The 16975-nt window shown below is 38.0% G+C and overlaps 1 protein-coding gene across 1 annotated transcript in view; it reads left to right on the top strand.

The window, feature by feature from the left end:
- Positions 1-16975, top strand: part of LAMA2 (laminin subunit alpha 2) — a 468253-nt gene that overhangs the window by 261300 nt on the left and 189978 nt on the right. The window contains exons 24-30 of the mRNA XM_088023741.1: positions 1556-1792; positions 3017-3160; positions 3844-4023; positions 4132-4320; positions 4401-4534; positions 8298-8415; positions 15936-16070. Of these exons, the coding sequence (XP_087879867.1) occupies positions 1556-1792; positions 3017-3160; positions 3844-4023; positions 4132-4320; positions 4401-4534; positions 8298-8415; positions 15936-16070 (1137 nt within the window). The remainder of the gene's footprint in view (positions 1-1555; positions 1793-3016; positions 3161-3843; positions 4024-4131; positions 4321-4400; positions 4535-8297; positions 8416-15935; positions 16071-16975) is intronic.

Raw genomic sequence — 16975 nt, 5'->3', positions numbered from 1 at the left:
TGATCATACTGGAGCTTCTTGTCATGGTCCAAAGATGTGCACAGACCAAAGCTACTCAGAAAGCTGCCTGTGGGGAGAGAGTGGCCTGAGGGCACAGCTGCGATTCTTTCTGGGCTTCTGGGCTCTCATACTAAAGAGTAAAATAGTAATAATGACAATAGTCATGAAGAACCAGAACCCAGGACAGAAGTGTCTTCCCACCACTGTGGCCTTATTAGGTTTCTCCAGGGCCCACCGTTGACTAAGCCTAACGTTCTGCTACCCAATCACAGAGAAATGTCTATAGGGTACAACCACAGTATCATAAAGCAGGACAGGGAAGGAGGGAATTTAGAGCTCAGAGACAGTAGATTGATCATTGCCGCTGCTGATCTCTGAAAATGACTTATTCCAAATCCTAAGTTGGCATTTTCATTAAATTATAATGAGAGATGAGCTCTGTAAATCAAGAGCAGAAAGACTTAAAAGAATATAAGACAAAAAGACACAGATTGAAACTGAGTGAGATGAAATACATTATTGAAAATCAGCTAAAAATACAATAGTGTAATTAAAAATGCATTGGTGGCATACACATACAATGGAATTTTCACTGTTGACCACTGTAAAATGGTCAACAAATCTGAGAGGCAAGTAGGAAAATGGCTGTAGAGAACATTAGGATATCACAGGTTGGGCAGACAGACAAAAGTGGTGTACTTTAAGAATTGTAAGTGACCCTGAGGAAACAAATGGGTAAATTAGGACAGAAGTAAGTATCAAAAATAAATTTAAGTAAAAAAAATACTGTTGTTCTCAAACTGAAAGAACTCATCAGATTCCAGTAAATTAATTAAAAAGACTCAAACTTTTAAAACTTACAGCAAAATTTTGAATTTCATAAATAAAGAGAACAATCCTATGCATGCCTAGGAAGAAGAAAATAGGCTACCAGCAAAACACCTCAAATCAGGCTTGTCTGCAAAACAAAATGCCGGAAAACAACATCCTGGCTAGATGTCACTTTCTTGAATTCTCTTGATTTCCCCAAATCTGGTTTGGGGCTCCCTGTATGTTCAGAGACTTCTGTACTTCTCCTATTAAATAATTCTTATTTTATCCTGATATATATACATATATACATATATATATACTTGTCTCCGTTACATTGTGAGAGAAGTCTCTTTACAGCTTAATTTCTGTAAATTCTGTAAAAATGAGATGATAAGGTAAAATGACTCTGTAAATTTCAATCTTCATAACAAAAAGAGGTTGAGAAAAACCCATACCTACCTCCTCCTTGCCACAAAAAGACAGAAAAAAACCACACACAATTTCTTTCTTATTCAATAGGATTACGGTTTCTGGACACTCATCAATTTTAGTAAATGCAGGAAGCAATTTTAATGTTATGTTCATTGATGTTTCCCAAGCGACTAAACTAGCACAGTACAAAGCATATAATAGACACATGATGAATATGTGTTTAATGGAAGCATAGAAACACTCGAATTAAAATTTTAAGCTATTTCCCATGAAATGGTGTTAATGGTTGCTGTTTTTATCTCCTCCATAGGCTTGTAACTGCAGCACAGTGGGATCCTTGGATTTCCAATGTAATATAAACACGGGCCAATGCAGCTGTCACCCCAAATTCTCCGGTGCCAAATGTACAGAGTGCAGCCGAGGTCACTGGAACTACCCTCACTGCACTCCCTGCGAGTGCTTCCTGCCCGGGACTGACGACAGGACCTGTGACCCAGAGACTAAAAAGTGCTCCTGTATTGATCAGACTGGGCAGTGCACCTGTAAGGTGTGTGCTGCCGAAATACACTAAAGGAAAACATTCCCTAGGTTCTCTTTCCATTGCTCACTTTTAACTTCATTCATGCTTCACTGCATTAAACAAATAGACAAAAATTCTTTGCCAGACACAATGTTTATTCATATATGTTCATTGGCATACAGATAAGCGCTGCTCTTTAAGAACTTGTTTTCAACCCAAATCCAACTTTGTTTCCAGTTGATAGAGATGGTATATTTTTAATGGTAAAGTTAAATTTCTCTTTACATATTTGCTTTGCTTAAACAGGAATAATTTGGGAAGGAAAAAAAAATGACAGTTCTCTTAAGCATCATCAGAGGAAAATCACAGCTAGATAATAAGACTTCTAAAAAACCATTTCTCTTCAAATTAATCCACAATCACTGTACACTGAAAAATATATTTGTTGCTGTGGAAGTTCAGTAAAATTTTATCACGTATAAACACTGACATAACAAACAGCGACTACATGCAAAATTCAGCTCTCCTTAATATTGTTAAATGATGTAGAAAAACAGCCAATTAAAAAAGATAAGAGGGATTCCCCCCCCCTTAGATATTTCTGAAAAATCAATCCCAGGATAAATGCTGTTAAGACTGTGTCAGAGGTAGCTTTTCAAGGAAAAATCCATGCAAAGAGGGACAGAGGACATAGGAAAATGAAATCCAGGGAGTGATTATTAAAATAGTCTTCAGAATTTAAGAAAATGGCAGCCCTTGCCATTGAAGTCCCCAGACAAAACACAAAGTCCAGTGCTGCATTATTACATACTATGATTACACACTGTATTTAATATGCATTCCTTGTGCTTATATACGCTACATAATGATAATTCTATAAACCCTCTATTTTAACACCCTGCCTGTTTTTTACAACTTTGTATCACACCACTGTCTGGGAATCAATGTTTCTGTTTTGCTTTTGAAATTCTCATGACTCTTTCATATTGCTCACAGCGGATATTAGGAAATGTGTTGCTTAGATTTTAAAACCAATATACAATAGCCTCTGCATGTATTTATGTATAAATAAAGCCTTTTTTAGACTTCTGAAATCCTGACAAGGAAATTAACTACATATGCCATTTGAGATGTGAGTCTAATACTCAGTGTTCCTTTTTGGTTAATTAAGAAGAAGCATTACTCATTCTCAAGTTTATTTCTCTCATAACTTCATCATCTACCCTGAGGAACTCTCTCCTCTTCCTTCAGGTGAATGTAGAAGGTGTCCACTGTGATAGGTGCCAGCCGGGCAAATTTGGACTTGATGCCAAGAACCCACTAGGCTGCAGCAACTGCTATTGCTTCGGGGCTACTACCCAGTGCTCTGAAGCAAAAGGACTGATCCGTACGTGGGTGAGTAAGGAACCACTGAGCCATGTAATGGTATAATGTCAGTTCCCGCGGGTGTCCTTCAGCCAGGTACTGAGGGAGAGGAGGCAATGGTGAAACATTTAAGTAAGCTTTTCCCCTGTGCACATTTAGAACTGGGGCCATGTCACATTAGACAGTTGGGATAAATGCCTTTTTTTTTCCTCCTAAAAATAGCTCATTTATTGTTGATAAGGAAATAGATGCCCAGTGAGAAAGGGAGACGTTGTACCCAAAGCATTATGTTTGGGGGATGGGCAGCAGCTGCATTCTGGAGAGTGAGGGCACCAGAGCATGAATGCAGGCACGTGCTAAGGCAGTCATGAAAACCAGAACTTGTTGCACGTTCACTTGAACCAGCCTTCGAGAATCGCTGCCTTTTAGGGTGGCAGCATGTTCATTCTTACTTTCATTTTTCTCTAACTCTTCCCACTTTTAAGTTCTACTTTTTATTAGTGTAAAAGACCAATTTTCACAGATGTTGTAGTTTTCACTGTGCAAAAAGGCAGAAAGACTCATCCCCTGCCCTGGTGGCTCACGATGCACAAGTTTTCTTTCTCATCAGAACGAGAATGGGGCTGCAGACACACACAGTCCCTAACTTAGATTTAAAGGGGTGCCGGAAAGATGTGAGCTGAGTGCCCTGCTGTGTTTTGATACCCACGCAGGTGACTCTGAAGCCTGAGCAGACCATTCTGCCCCTGGTGGACGAGGCCCTGCAGCACACCACTACCAAAGGCATCGTTTTTCAACACCCAGAGATTGTTGCACACATGGACCTCGTGAGACAGGAACTCCGTCTGGAACCTTTTTATTGGAAACTTCCAGAACAGTTTGAAGGACGGAAGGTAAGGACAAGAACTTCAAAGTCATACGAGAACAAAGTAAAATATGCTTTTGGACTCATGCCATTTGGGGCTTTATCTGACACGTCACTCCTCACTTTATTTTGTCAGTTGATGGCCTACGGTGGCAAACTCAAGTACGCAATCTATTTTGAGGCTCGGGAAGAGACAGGTTTCTCTACCTATAATCCTCAAGTTATCATTCGAGGTGGTACCCCTACGCATGCTAGAATTATCATCAGGCATATGGCTGCTCCTCTAATTGGCCAATTGACACGGCATGAAATCGAAATGACGGAGGTAAGCTTATTAGTTTGGTGCAAGGATGCCAGTGGTTTTGCATTTAGTTTCATCAAAGTGGTTTCTTTTCCTATTAACAGAAAGAATGGAAATATTACGGTGATGATCCTCGAATCAGTAGAACAGTGACCCGTGAAGACTTCTTGGATATTCTATATGATATTCATTATATTCTTATCAAGGCAACTTATGGAAATATCATGAGACAAAGCAGGTAAACTGTAATAGAACAAAAGTTCAATTCTTATTTTAGAGTCGTCTATAGGTAAGATTGATGAGACACCGAAAAGAAAGATTTAGAAGTGTTTGGTTTGGGAGTGTGATGATAGAAGACAAGTCAAGGATGGCTTCCAGGTCACCTGGTGGAAGATGATACCGTTTCCGCCCCAAAACAAAATAGGATGAGAAGCAAGTTTAAGGGGGGGGGGGGGAGTCAAGTTGACCTTTGATCTGGTGAATTTTAGACACCAGTCAGAAATTCAGAAGGAAAAGCCCTGCAGGGTAGAGATAGATAACTGTTGTGCTATAAATAGATTACAAGATTGCTGAGAAAGTGACCCCCTTCAACCTTCAGGGGAGCCAGGCAGGGTCAAATTGGTCTCGTCTTTTCCAACCGTGAGCATTCTCAAGTGTTCATCCCAGTGTGCCCTACAATATTGTCCCTTTCACTGTGCATCATAATGTGAAAAGATTGGGAATCACACCAAATAGAGAACAGAAGAATAGTAAGAATAAATGTGGTGTCATGGAAGCTAAAAGATGAAAATACTACAAAGGAGTATCGTGTTTTCACGTAACCCAAAGAGGTCAGCTAAAATGAGGCTTTTGAGACTGACACCTAGGATCACACTGGTCCCATTCATAATACCAATTTTTGTAGAATCCTGGTGCAAATCTCAAAGTTTTGAGCTATATGAATGGGACACAGTGGCCCTAACATTATGGGCGTAGACTATTGTTTTCCAGGAAGATAAATGTAGAAGGGAGGAATGAGATAGTGTCAAAGATCAAAGGATGATCGTTTAATCTGAGTGAGAAGTAAACTTGTTTACAAACCCTGAGGGAAAGGAGTCTGTAGCAAGATATACATTAAAAATGATAGGATAAAGAGAAAATAATGGAGAAGGCAGGAGATTTCAACATGGGCACACATGATCATTTTCTAGAGTGGAAGGGACAATTTATCCAATGAGGTAAAATGAGGAATTGCTCACATGTAGCTACGTTTCCTACCATGGAGGCAGGAAGGTGAGCTGAGTTCATACACATAGCCTCAATTTGTCTGACATGTCAGTTTCTCTGTTCCTGTAAGAATATGGAATCAATAGATGTTTGAAAACAGTCTTATATAATAAATTAGTAGATCAGTTTAGGAAAACAAAACAAAAGAAAAAAATTATGAAGTCTTTTATTGGCAATCCAATGAATATGTAAATTCCGCATTTCAGATATTTAAATTATACTAAACATAGGAGAAGATTTTTTTCTTTGTTGAAGAAGATCCATATTATTCTTCCGATTGTACCATAAGTAGGGACTTTGGGTAAAAGAATAAATCCAGGATCAAAATTCATTTTCAAATCTGTATCCCTTTGGTGTTCTTTTTATTTTCTCACTTCTAAGATTATTTTATGTGAAATAATTAAAAAATAAAGGCATGTGCCAAAAAATGTACTGTCAGCAATAGCATTAATTATTTTAAAATATCAATTGTAAATCAGGTGGCAGAAGCCAAGCCATGTTCGTATGTCATGGAAGACAGTGGGTAACTTTGTGAGGATGGAGATAATTATTTTGCAAATTCTTCCATGCTGCAGTGAGTTGGGTAGCACACAGAACATTGTGTTAGTGGAACTGATAGAAATAATGTTGTCGGGTGCCTGGGTGGCTCAGATGGTTAAGCGACTGCCTTCGGCTCAGGTCATGATCCTGGAGTCCCGGGATCGAGTCCCACATCGGGCTCCCTGCTCGGCAGGGAGTCTGCTTCTCCCTCTGACCCTCTTCCCTCTCATGCCCTCTGTCTCTCATTCTCCCTCTCTCAAATAAATAAATAAAATCTTTAAAAAAAAAAATGTTGTCATGCATTTTTCATTATACTTTCTTTGCTTCCCTCATACTGATTCCTTTTTATGGGGTGAAACACCACCTTTATTCTGGTGCACCCCCCACCCCGTAAGTCTCTTTCTCTTATCATATTATTCACAGACCTCCCTAAATAAAATTCTTTGGTTTAAGAGATCATTTTGTGAAGCTTAAGGATAAATACATACATACATACATACATACAATCACTTGTTCTAGACTCAATAAAAACTAAAGCCACTGTCTGTCAACAATAAGAATATAAATAAAGCAATGGATCAGCACTTAATTTTCTAATACAGTGGAATTGTGACAACAGTGAAAAATCTATTTGAATCTTCCCTCAAAGATAGTTAGAACATAATCCTGCATCTTTGTTCAGTTACAAATTTAAAATAATCTCAGAAGCAGAGAGTTTGAGAGTTTTACTTGTAGTTTGAGACTTTGTATATAATGTCAATGCTGACATTGCCTTTTTTTCTTCTCTTACATTCATTTGAAGGATGTAACAACTTTGCATTTCAGCCTTCACTTAAATAGAAGCTTGAGTTTGGCCAAATCCCTGATTCAAGCAAAACAGTTGCTCTTTCAGCCCCTGAGAAAAACCAGGTGCATTGCAGAAATATCTGTTGTTGACATACAATTCAAATTTTATTCAGTTTTTTAAATACTCACTAGCCTGTGGTGTGCATGCATGTGGGAAAGAAAAGAAGATGATGCTAGTAAACCCTCATGTTATGAAATACCATCTGATGCCAACAGAGAGGACTCATAAACAAACCTCAGATGACCTGCTCATTCCCACAGAGAATCCAGGGGAACATAAAGGTAGAGTCTTTCTTACAGGAGGGGAGTGGTTTGTTTATAGATCAAACTGCTCTGTGTACTCTAAGGAGGGGAGAGTGAAACCTGAATTTTAATTGAACATGTGTTTCATAAAGGCTGGCTGGTCTTCCGCCGGCTGATTCCATTCTAGCGAAGTCAGGGTGCGCATCCATAATTCAGTGTCAATAAAATCTAGCTAGGCTTGTTATAAAGTTTATGATTCAAGCTCCTTAAGCTATTGGAGGTGACTTTTAGTGAAGCAAAACTATTCATTTTCTCATTTAAAAGTTTATTTGCAGAACTTTTCATGTTCCCCGTTAGTCAGTCATGAAATAGTCTGAGTTTATGGACCGCATATATTTTTTAATGCCTAATTTCAAATGAATGTAAAAGGTACCAACATTTTCACCAGGAATGTATCTTTTTCAATTTTAAGGACCTTTCTACCAATAGGAAAGGTGAGTTAAATTAGTTGAAGGGCTTATTTAATAAAATTAACAAAATCACTGATTTGAAAGTTTCTTTATCCTTTCTCCAGTAAGATCAACATTACTGGATTATGTTCAGTCAGTTTCTAGACGTTTTTCTAAAGTTCTTGAAAGGACATTCAGAGACTCGAAAGGAAGAAATCGGGCTAGTTATAAATTAAAAGCAATTTCACTAGTGACTACAGGAGATACTCTAATGGGGAATGACCTTGGTTTGTCTGTTGGAAGGAATATAAATGTCTAATTAATTGGCCATGTCTACCTGAAGCCACTCACATTTTAAAATGTGGGGAAAAAGATCTTTATAATAACTTCTCAACAGGACATCAGACATCTAATTTACTAAACTCCTTATGATTTATGTGAATATTTTGCTGATGTGTAATCTCAGCCTTTGAGGAAGCAAAGATGCAGGACTATGATGTGGCACATGAGTCCCTGGAATTTAGGCAGCTTGAAAACAATAGGACAAGCTTGAGGTTATTGACAAAAACCTGAGAAGACTCCTTTTGTAGGATTGGGTGCTTGCTACGTGAGCTTAATTTATGGGTGTGATAATCTAAATGTACTCGCTGTTTGCAGGATTTCTGAGATCTCAATGGAGGAAGCCGAACAAGGGCACCTAACAGCTGTGACTTCTCCAGCTCGCTCCATAGAAAGATGTGATTGTCCCCCAGGCTATTCTGGTCTGTCCTGTGAGGTAAGGGGCTACTGCTAACCTGCGTAAGTTCAACTCACCTAACCAGCCAAATCGAAATCCTTCCAGAACTATCTTGGCTGCAATGAGTTTTCCTTGTTCATGCATGTCCTTAACCTATTTTTTGTTTTTAACCCTCCACTCACATCATGAGACACAGTAGGAGGAGGATGGTGTTACTGTGACCTAGAAGTAGGAATCACATCTGAAGGGAAATATTTGATGAAAATTAAAAGATTTGTCAAAATACGGAGCAGTCAGGAAACAAGAATGTTTTCATAAGGCACCTTTAGTATATCTGAGCTATTTTCTCGGCACCTCTTTTGAATGGCTAAAGACATTTAAGCTGCAATGATTATGAGATAGGATTATATTGGGTTTTGAAAGATTGTTTTTGTGTGGAACAAGACAAAACGTAGGCACTGAATAGCAGACTGTTTCCTTCAATGTAAGCTTCCCAAAAGGACATATATTTTTCCCACAATGCCACTATCATCCAGTCGTTAATATTTTTAAAAATTGCTTATTTTGCTCTCTGGGATTTTCCTTTGATTATCTTTAGAACTGGTATATTTTCTAGATCTTTATCCTCTGGAAGCCTATTTAATTTTTGTGAATATTAAATATCAATAGGAAGAGTATAATATAGGGGAAAGTGGGATGGATGGGAAACTGGACTGGTCTGAATCTCGACTTCACCATGTACCAGGACTGAGACCTTGCACCATTTACTAAACTTCCAAGCCCCTTACTGCCACCACACTTGCTCCTCTCCTGCAGACCATAGTCCTCCCCACAGTGCAACAACCAAAGGTGTAGGAGGGGGCGTCCAGGATCTGCTCCAGTGCTGCAGTGTAGATGCCTTCCTGGTAGGCAGATTGGTTGGGGCCCACTGCATAGCTGGTTAGATATTCTTAATGTCTCTCCTACTGCAGCTGATGAATCATATGAAGACGAAATGACCTATGACCCTAAAGCACTATTACGGTGCCTGGCAGTAGTCAACGTTGGTTGATGTTAATAGTGTTATTACAGAATAATTAGTTATATATCCATGCATTGATTTCTTTATAGAAAACGGTATACATCTTTTGTAAATAGGATTTGAGGAGTTTTGGTAAGTATGGCTCATAAGGCAGATGGTGGCACCAGCTCAAAACTAAAGTAACTTAAAAATAATGAATATAAATATCTTGAAATGTAGCATATTATGATGAAAAGAAAAAGGAGTTTGGTTTCAGCGATTCCTCCCTAGCTCCACTACTTGTGCAGGGCATTCACTCTGTTTGTTGCTGGCCCTTAGGATTTTTACCTGTAGAGTCATGAGGATTGGTTTAAATGAAAATATGTATGTGAAAGCCCTATTATGATCTGAAATGCTATTCAACTTAGTTACCATTATATAAATTCCATGCTGTTCAGAGAACAAGTTCATAAGAATAAATGCAAACATCTGTAAAACACCCTTGGAATAATTTTATAGCTTTGTGGCTGCTCTGAAAGGCAATATTCATATGAATGTGTCTATTTTGATCTAATAAATAGTCAAATAACCCACCTCATTATGAAGTCATAACTCCTACCTATACATATATGCACTTGTACACATACTAGTAAGTTATTTATTGCATTTATATGCACAACCAACCAAAATACACATATGCACACAGTGTAGATGTGAACAATGAGACAGTGAACGTGGCGCATATAAAACATGCTACCTTTCCAATGAGCATAAAAGACTTAAAGACGGAAGACAGAAAGAACTTGAGATTGTTCTACACAAGAATTTTATCCCAAGAAGCGTTTGGCTATACTGTTGGTTTACTGTGTGACCTTGGTCAACTCTTTAATTGTTATAGGCCTTAGTTGCTATATAGTTATCCAATCTATAAAATAACAGGTTGGGTTTTGAAGTTCTAAAATTCTCTGGCTCTGCAATATTATTTTGCTATAAAAGGTATTGTGTAAGTAGTCAAGATTGACCTTTAGCCGTCTTAAAGAGAAAGCTACCACAGCTATATTTTTTTCTGCATGTATTTAAAAGAATACTGTTCACTTACAAATAAAAATGTGAGTAGAGGAGCAAATTATTTTAATGCGGTCTACCTTCCATTCCAGATTTTAAATGTTAAAAGCTCTTATTGCTGTGATTGGTAGGTTTTTTAAATAACATATTCTAAAACATGCTTTTCCATTAATCTTAGTAATTTTCCGTCATTATGTGAAAATATATATTAGCACAAATAAAGAAATTGATAAATGAAGAAGATTAAGAAAACTAGGAACACATACAAAACAGCATCTGCATTGGTGGCTTCGCCTATATCCTGTGAATTTCACTTAAGCTCCTATTTACAGACAATAATTACAGTAATATCCTAGTGTTGAGATTATGGGGATAAAGGCCTATCTCTCATAATAAGGTGCCTGAGGTGTTCTCCACATCCCATTGCCTCTAATCCATTATACATCTTATTTATAATTCATCTTGATTCTGAAGTGTAATTGCCCAAGCATAAAATCTAATCATCAAAGCAAGAGCTAAGGACAGTTTTGAAATAATACCTCCCATTCCAGTAACATATGCTTTGGGTCATGAATACACAAAGCAATTCCTTTACAATACTTTCGCCAAATGTATGGTATTCTAGAGACATTTGCATTTACAAGCTCTTCATTTTCTGTTTTTACCCAAAATGTGGTTGCAAATAAACAGAATTAAGTGTTAGTTACTGCTGAAAATATAGCCAACTGTGAAGACACTTAGCCTTTGCTTGTTACCTGTCATCTTATAATGCTTCGGCCCTATTCATTGAGAATATTAGTTCTAGAAATGCCCACTTATTACAATCTATGATTTGGTGTAAAGATGAGATTACCTTTAGAAGTCAAATAAAGGACTCATTTTCCCTACCACATTTGTTGGTGTGGGAGCCATTGAGTTTCTCACCATTGTCTGAGTTCACATGATTGCCTGACTGACCTAAACTCAGGTTAGTTTGTATGTAGAAATGGAAATAGTCAGCACTGAGTATATGGTTCTCTGCAATAAGATTATGGTGATCAAACAGTTGCAGATGATTTCTAGATCATATGTTGCGCAGTTCAGCCTCTGTCTCCTCACCCTCATGTTATAATAGGGGGCTCACGGTTGAATGGCTGCTGTCTACTGGGTCACCATTCAGAAGCTGTTACTTTTGGCTACTAAAAATAATTTTTTACATATCCCCAAAATGTATACCTATTATCAACTCATAAAACTCAAAAGACAAAATCATGAAAATAGACTTTTCTTCTTCCATACACACATCTCTTGGGATACCCTTTACCACTTTTGTTATATGTGGAAGATCCAAAGACTGTTTTCCTGTGCACAAAAATATTGAGGCACATGGTATGGGTAAGTAGGCAGACATGGATATTCTGTTACCCAATGCAACGTAGAACAATTACTGTTGTTTTTATTTTTAGTCTGTCTTCAATGACTATATTTAAAAAATTATCTGGAATAGAGGCATCTATGTTGATTTATTATATGTGAAGCACTAAACATACATCATCTTCTTTAATCCTCACAACAACCTTATAAAAGAAAAAAACAACTTACCGTTTACTGAATGCCTACTGTATCCTGCACAACCTTTCCTAATATACCTACACCAACACTGAGTATGTATTATGACCCCCATGTTAGGGATGAGGAAATGGAAGCCCAGGCAGGTTACAAAACCTGCCCACGGCCACACAGCTAGAAAACAGCAAAACTGCAATTTGAGCCCAATTAAGTCTGTTTCAAAAAAACTAGATGCACTTACATACTCAATTCTGATGTTCTACAAGATCCTTATGTTCCAGGTGAGGAAACTGCAGCCCGCAGTGTTCAACGCCTGTGTAAAATTATATTAGTGAGCAGTGAACAAGAATGAAACTGAGGATTGCCTGGTTGCAAAACACGCGTGACGATATCAGATAGGGTTTCCATTGGCAACAAGCACAAGTGTTCTTGTTAAAGTCTGAGGAGAGAGGTGGGAAATGGTGTGTAACCCTGCACCTGGACCTGTGGGTTCTCTATTCTCTTTGTCTCCATCCTCCCACGTTTTTATGCAATTCGAACATTTTGATGAGATGCCATATTATGAAAATAAAGATAGAAGGACTGCAGAAGACAATTGTGCTAAGAATAACTTTAGCACAAGGAAAGAGAACTTTGGAAAAGTTTGAGTGAGGAAAAAAAGGGACAGTGTTTATTTGCTTTTTTTAAATTCTCCATTTTGTCTCAGAAAGGATTGTAGACAGGACTTGAAAAAATAGCTATTGTCTTTCCTCTTTTTATTCCAACTCAAGTATAATCATTCTCATAAATGTTGCCCCAGTTCACTGAGAACATCTGACATTGAAAAACTTGCAAAAATACCAAAAAAGTGGAAAGAATAAATACAAAAAGGATCCAAGAAAGGAGGGGATTAAGATGAAACAAATACATCCAGTTCCTGTAAAGAGTGTTTTAAGGTGCTAACTCTTGCATTGTCTCTTGCTTTGCTCACTCTTAGAAATTTGATCTAGCAGGACATAAAATTTAATCTAGAGTGTTAGAACAAAAGATTCAGAAATCATCTGAGTTAATACACCCGCTCATTTGTGGGGTGGGGAAACCACGTCTTAATTATGCCGCGCAACTTGCCTGTATCCCTTAGAAAAAACTAACTTGTAAGATCAAGGCTTCCATATTCATTTGCGTCACAGTATTGGAGTCTCTATGCCCTTTAAAAGCCACACATTACCAGCAGAGAGTGAGGAGCATGCCAGCGATTCTCAATTCTGGCTGCTTCTTAGACCCATCTAGGAGTTTTAAAACAAACCCTGGCCCTAATCTCTACCAATTAAATAAGAATTTCTAGAGGTGGGGTGCCTGGGTGGCTCAGTCGGTTGAGCATCCAACTTTTGGCTTTGGCTCAGGTCATGATCTCAGGGTCATGAGATTGAGCCCCACATGAGGCTCCTCGCTGGTTGGGGAGTCTGCTTGAGATTCTCTCTCCCTCTCCCTTTGCCCCTCCCCCCCCTCAACTAAATAAATAAAATATTTTTTTAAGAATTTAAAAGTTAAAAAAAAAAAGAATTTCTGGAGGTGGAACCAGGCATCAGTATATAAAACCCCTCAGATGATTCTATGTGCAGCCAGGGTTGGGAACCGCAAAGATAGGCCTAGAAGTTTCAACATAGAGCTCCAGTGGGAGCTCAGGCTCAGACTCCCATTACAGGTGCTTTTCGGCTTCGTCCTGTTCTCTTTCCTGGGAAGAGTCATAGTAATATGGGTAATTGGGTGTGTGTTACAGTAAACTTCACCTGCCCTGCTCACCTTCAGGTTTCAGTACATAACACTGAATTTCATGTAATTCCTCAATGAAAAGTCCTGTTTCTGAACTTTATTCTTCCTCTGAGACTTGTCTTGAACTTCTGTTTGAGGTATAAAATGGAGCTAGAAAAACTGTCTATTTGTGTGATTTTCACATTCACACACACAGACACAGACACATAGAGACACACACACCTCTACACACACCTACACACACACACACCCCAAGCAAATACACCAGTAAAATAACAATAATTATATAGGGCGCCTGGGTGACTCAGATGGTTAAGCATCTGCCTTCGGCTCAGGTCATGATCCCAGGGTCCTGGGATCGAGTCCCGCATCGGGCTCCCTGCTCCTTGGGAGCCTGCTTCTCCCTCTGCCTCTCTCTCTCTCTCTCTCTCTCTGTCTCTCATGAATAAATAAATAAAATCTTAAAAAAAACAATAGTTATATAGGTATCCAAGGATGAAATCCATGTAAAGAAAATCCAGTTTTATTCTGTAATCAGCATACTAAAGAACTGGAGCAACTCATACTGTGAAATATTTTTAAATACACTTTGAATGGTTTCTTTAGTTTCTTAAATGAGTTCCTCAGCCATAATTTCTAGGCCTTATTTGGTAACAATAGCAATATGAACCTTGATTTTAAACAATATGAATAAACTTATTAAAATATATGATTAAGTCCACTATAAAATAAATGAGACTCAAAATATTTTGAATACTGTTCCCGATTTTCTTTTATCAGCTTGCTCAAAGCTGGGACATTATTTAATCTCATTAAAATATCTTATAGGCTGTGATAAAAGCAGAGAGACTCTTAATTGAATGCTTAATTGAGGTGCTTTTGCAGTATCCAAATCAAAATAAGTGAGGGAGTGTTGACTATCGATCTTTTTCTTTCTCCAAGGAACCTTTTTGTATATACCACCCTGGATGGTCTAGTCCAGAACCAAAAGAACTTAGAGGCATTGGGAAGTTCTTTTTTTTTTAAATTTTTTTTATTTAAAGATTTTATTCATTCACTTGAGACAGAGAGATACAGAGAGAGAGCATGAACAAGGGGAGAGGCAGAGGGAGAGGGAGAAGCAGGCGCCCCGCTGAGCCAGGATCCCAATATGGGGCTCGATGCCAGGACCCTGGGATTATGACCCGAGCTGAAGGCAGACGCTTAACCATCTGAGCCACCCAGGTGCCCCCACTGGGAAGTTCTTAATGCATATGTTTTTTTCCTGCTTATTCGGCAATCATTCTTTCATCAACAGGAACAAGATATCCTGTGGAAAAAAAATCCTACATAGCTAAGGTGGTAAAACGGTCCCTTTGTAATCTTCATTGGGATCTGAAGAACTAACTCTTACCTCTCACTCATAAATCAGTGTCTGATAAATGCGGTAGCTTTGCATACCAAGAGGACTGAGCCTGGAACCCAAGACCTTTCACATTATCTCTTCGGGGCTATGGGCTTCCTTCTCAAAAGCCAGAGATGTTTCTTTGATACATTTGCATAATAAACCCAAATGAAGATGGAAGTCTTGATTCTGCATATGTCAGCTTTGCTGGCAGTTTTCTGTTTGCTCTCAGATTTTTATTGCAAAATGAAAAAAATAGATCAGGGAAAGAGAAATTTTATTGGTGGTCTAATATTCCCAAGACATGAGAATTTTGAATTTCTTGCTTTTATCGTCTTTAAATTATATCGATATAAAAAAATGCAACTGCGACACTTTTCTATTTATTTAATATTTCTCTGAGTCTCATTGGACATTAGCTAGTTATCCATCAAGCATAGCAGAAGCAGACTTTAGGTTGTCAAGGACATTGGAATTCTCTCTTTAGTCCAAATGACAATTTTATTTAAAAATAAGCCTCTTTCTCAAGAAAAAGATTAAAAAGATTATTTGAAGCTTTTTCAGATTGAGTGGTGTATGCAAATGACGGCCCTCCTTTGCTAAGGTCCGAGGTCTTGGATGCTTCCTGTATACGTTAAGGACCACACAGAAATACACATTAGGAATCAAAACTGGCCCTTGTGTTTATAAGTGATGTTACCTTTAATGCAGGTAGGGGAAAAGAAGTCCTTTTTCACCCCTGAGGAACCCAAGTATTGCTAAACCAAGATTTATAACTTGACTGTCCTAATTGCTTTCCTTTTCTTTTAGACATGCATGCCAGGATTTTATCGACTGCGGTCTGAGCCGGGTAGCCGCCCTCCTAGACCAACTCTGGGCACCTGCGTTCCATGTCAGTGTAATGGACACAGTAGCCTGTGTGATCCTGAAACCTCCAAATGCCAGGTATTTACCACGTCTTTCTTGACTAAGGCCCATGTGATCATTTATCTTTATACATGCTCAGATAGCATGTGCAGAGGCAAGCGAGCTAAACTGCAGGGAACTTAATTGTGTGTGTGTGTGTGTGTGTGTGTGTGTGAAATAAAACGTGGGAAAAAAGACATTTACCATAGTATACATTTTTTAAAGTAATTAAAAATTGATCATTGCAAAAACCACTGCTCGTGTCAAGAAATAAAATATTAACAGCATTTTAGGAGAACACCTGAGGACACTACTATTTATTTAAAAATCGTACAAGGGCCTTTTTTCTGATTACATACAAAAATAAACTTATAAAAAATCTGGAAATTATAAAAAAATAAAAAAAGCTAAAAGTCATCTAAAATTCAACATAAACATTTAATATTTTTGGTATTTTCTATGAGTTTTATGCATGTTTTTATAAATAAGATTCATATAATACCATAGGTGCCATTTTATGTTCTGCTTTTTAAATATACCTATTATGAGCGCGTTATGTTGCTGGATGTTCTTTGAAATCTTTAGTCTTTGATTAGATTATGAAATCCCTATTTCCCCCTCTCTCTTGAAGCATCACTTTTTGGCTTCTTTGCTATCTTAAAAAAATAATAGTAAAAATAAAAACAAAAATCAAAACAAAAATAGGGGCACCTGGGTGGTTCAGTTGGTTGAGCGATGGACTCTTGGTTTCTGCTCAGGTTATGATCTCTAACCAAAGACTAAAGATTTAATTTAACCACTTAATTTAACCCATAATTTACCACTTCCCATAGAATTCCAGCTACTCTTGTTGTTGTTGTTGTTGTATTAATGCTAACAGCCTGCCCTCCACCACTGCTATCCACCTTGGAACAATTGGGACTCTCAAGAAATTCAGGTTTGCC

The sequence above is a fragment of the Eumetopias jubatus genome, unplaced genomic scaffold (assembly GCF_037043125.1).
Source record: "Eumetopias jubatus isolate StellerSeaLion01/CBP00866 unplaced genomic scaffold, mEumJub1_p1.0 scaffold_6, whole genome shotgun sequence".
In the NCBI taxonomy this organism is placed as follows: Eukaryota; Metazoa; Chordata; class Mammalia; order Carnivora; family Otariidae; genus Eumetopias; species Eumetopias jubatus.
The sequence above is the reverse complement of the archived record's forward strand: the minus strand, read 5'-3'. Positions and strand labels throughout refer to the sequence as shown.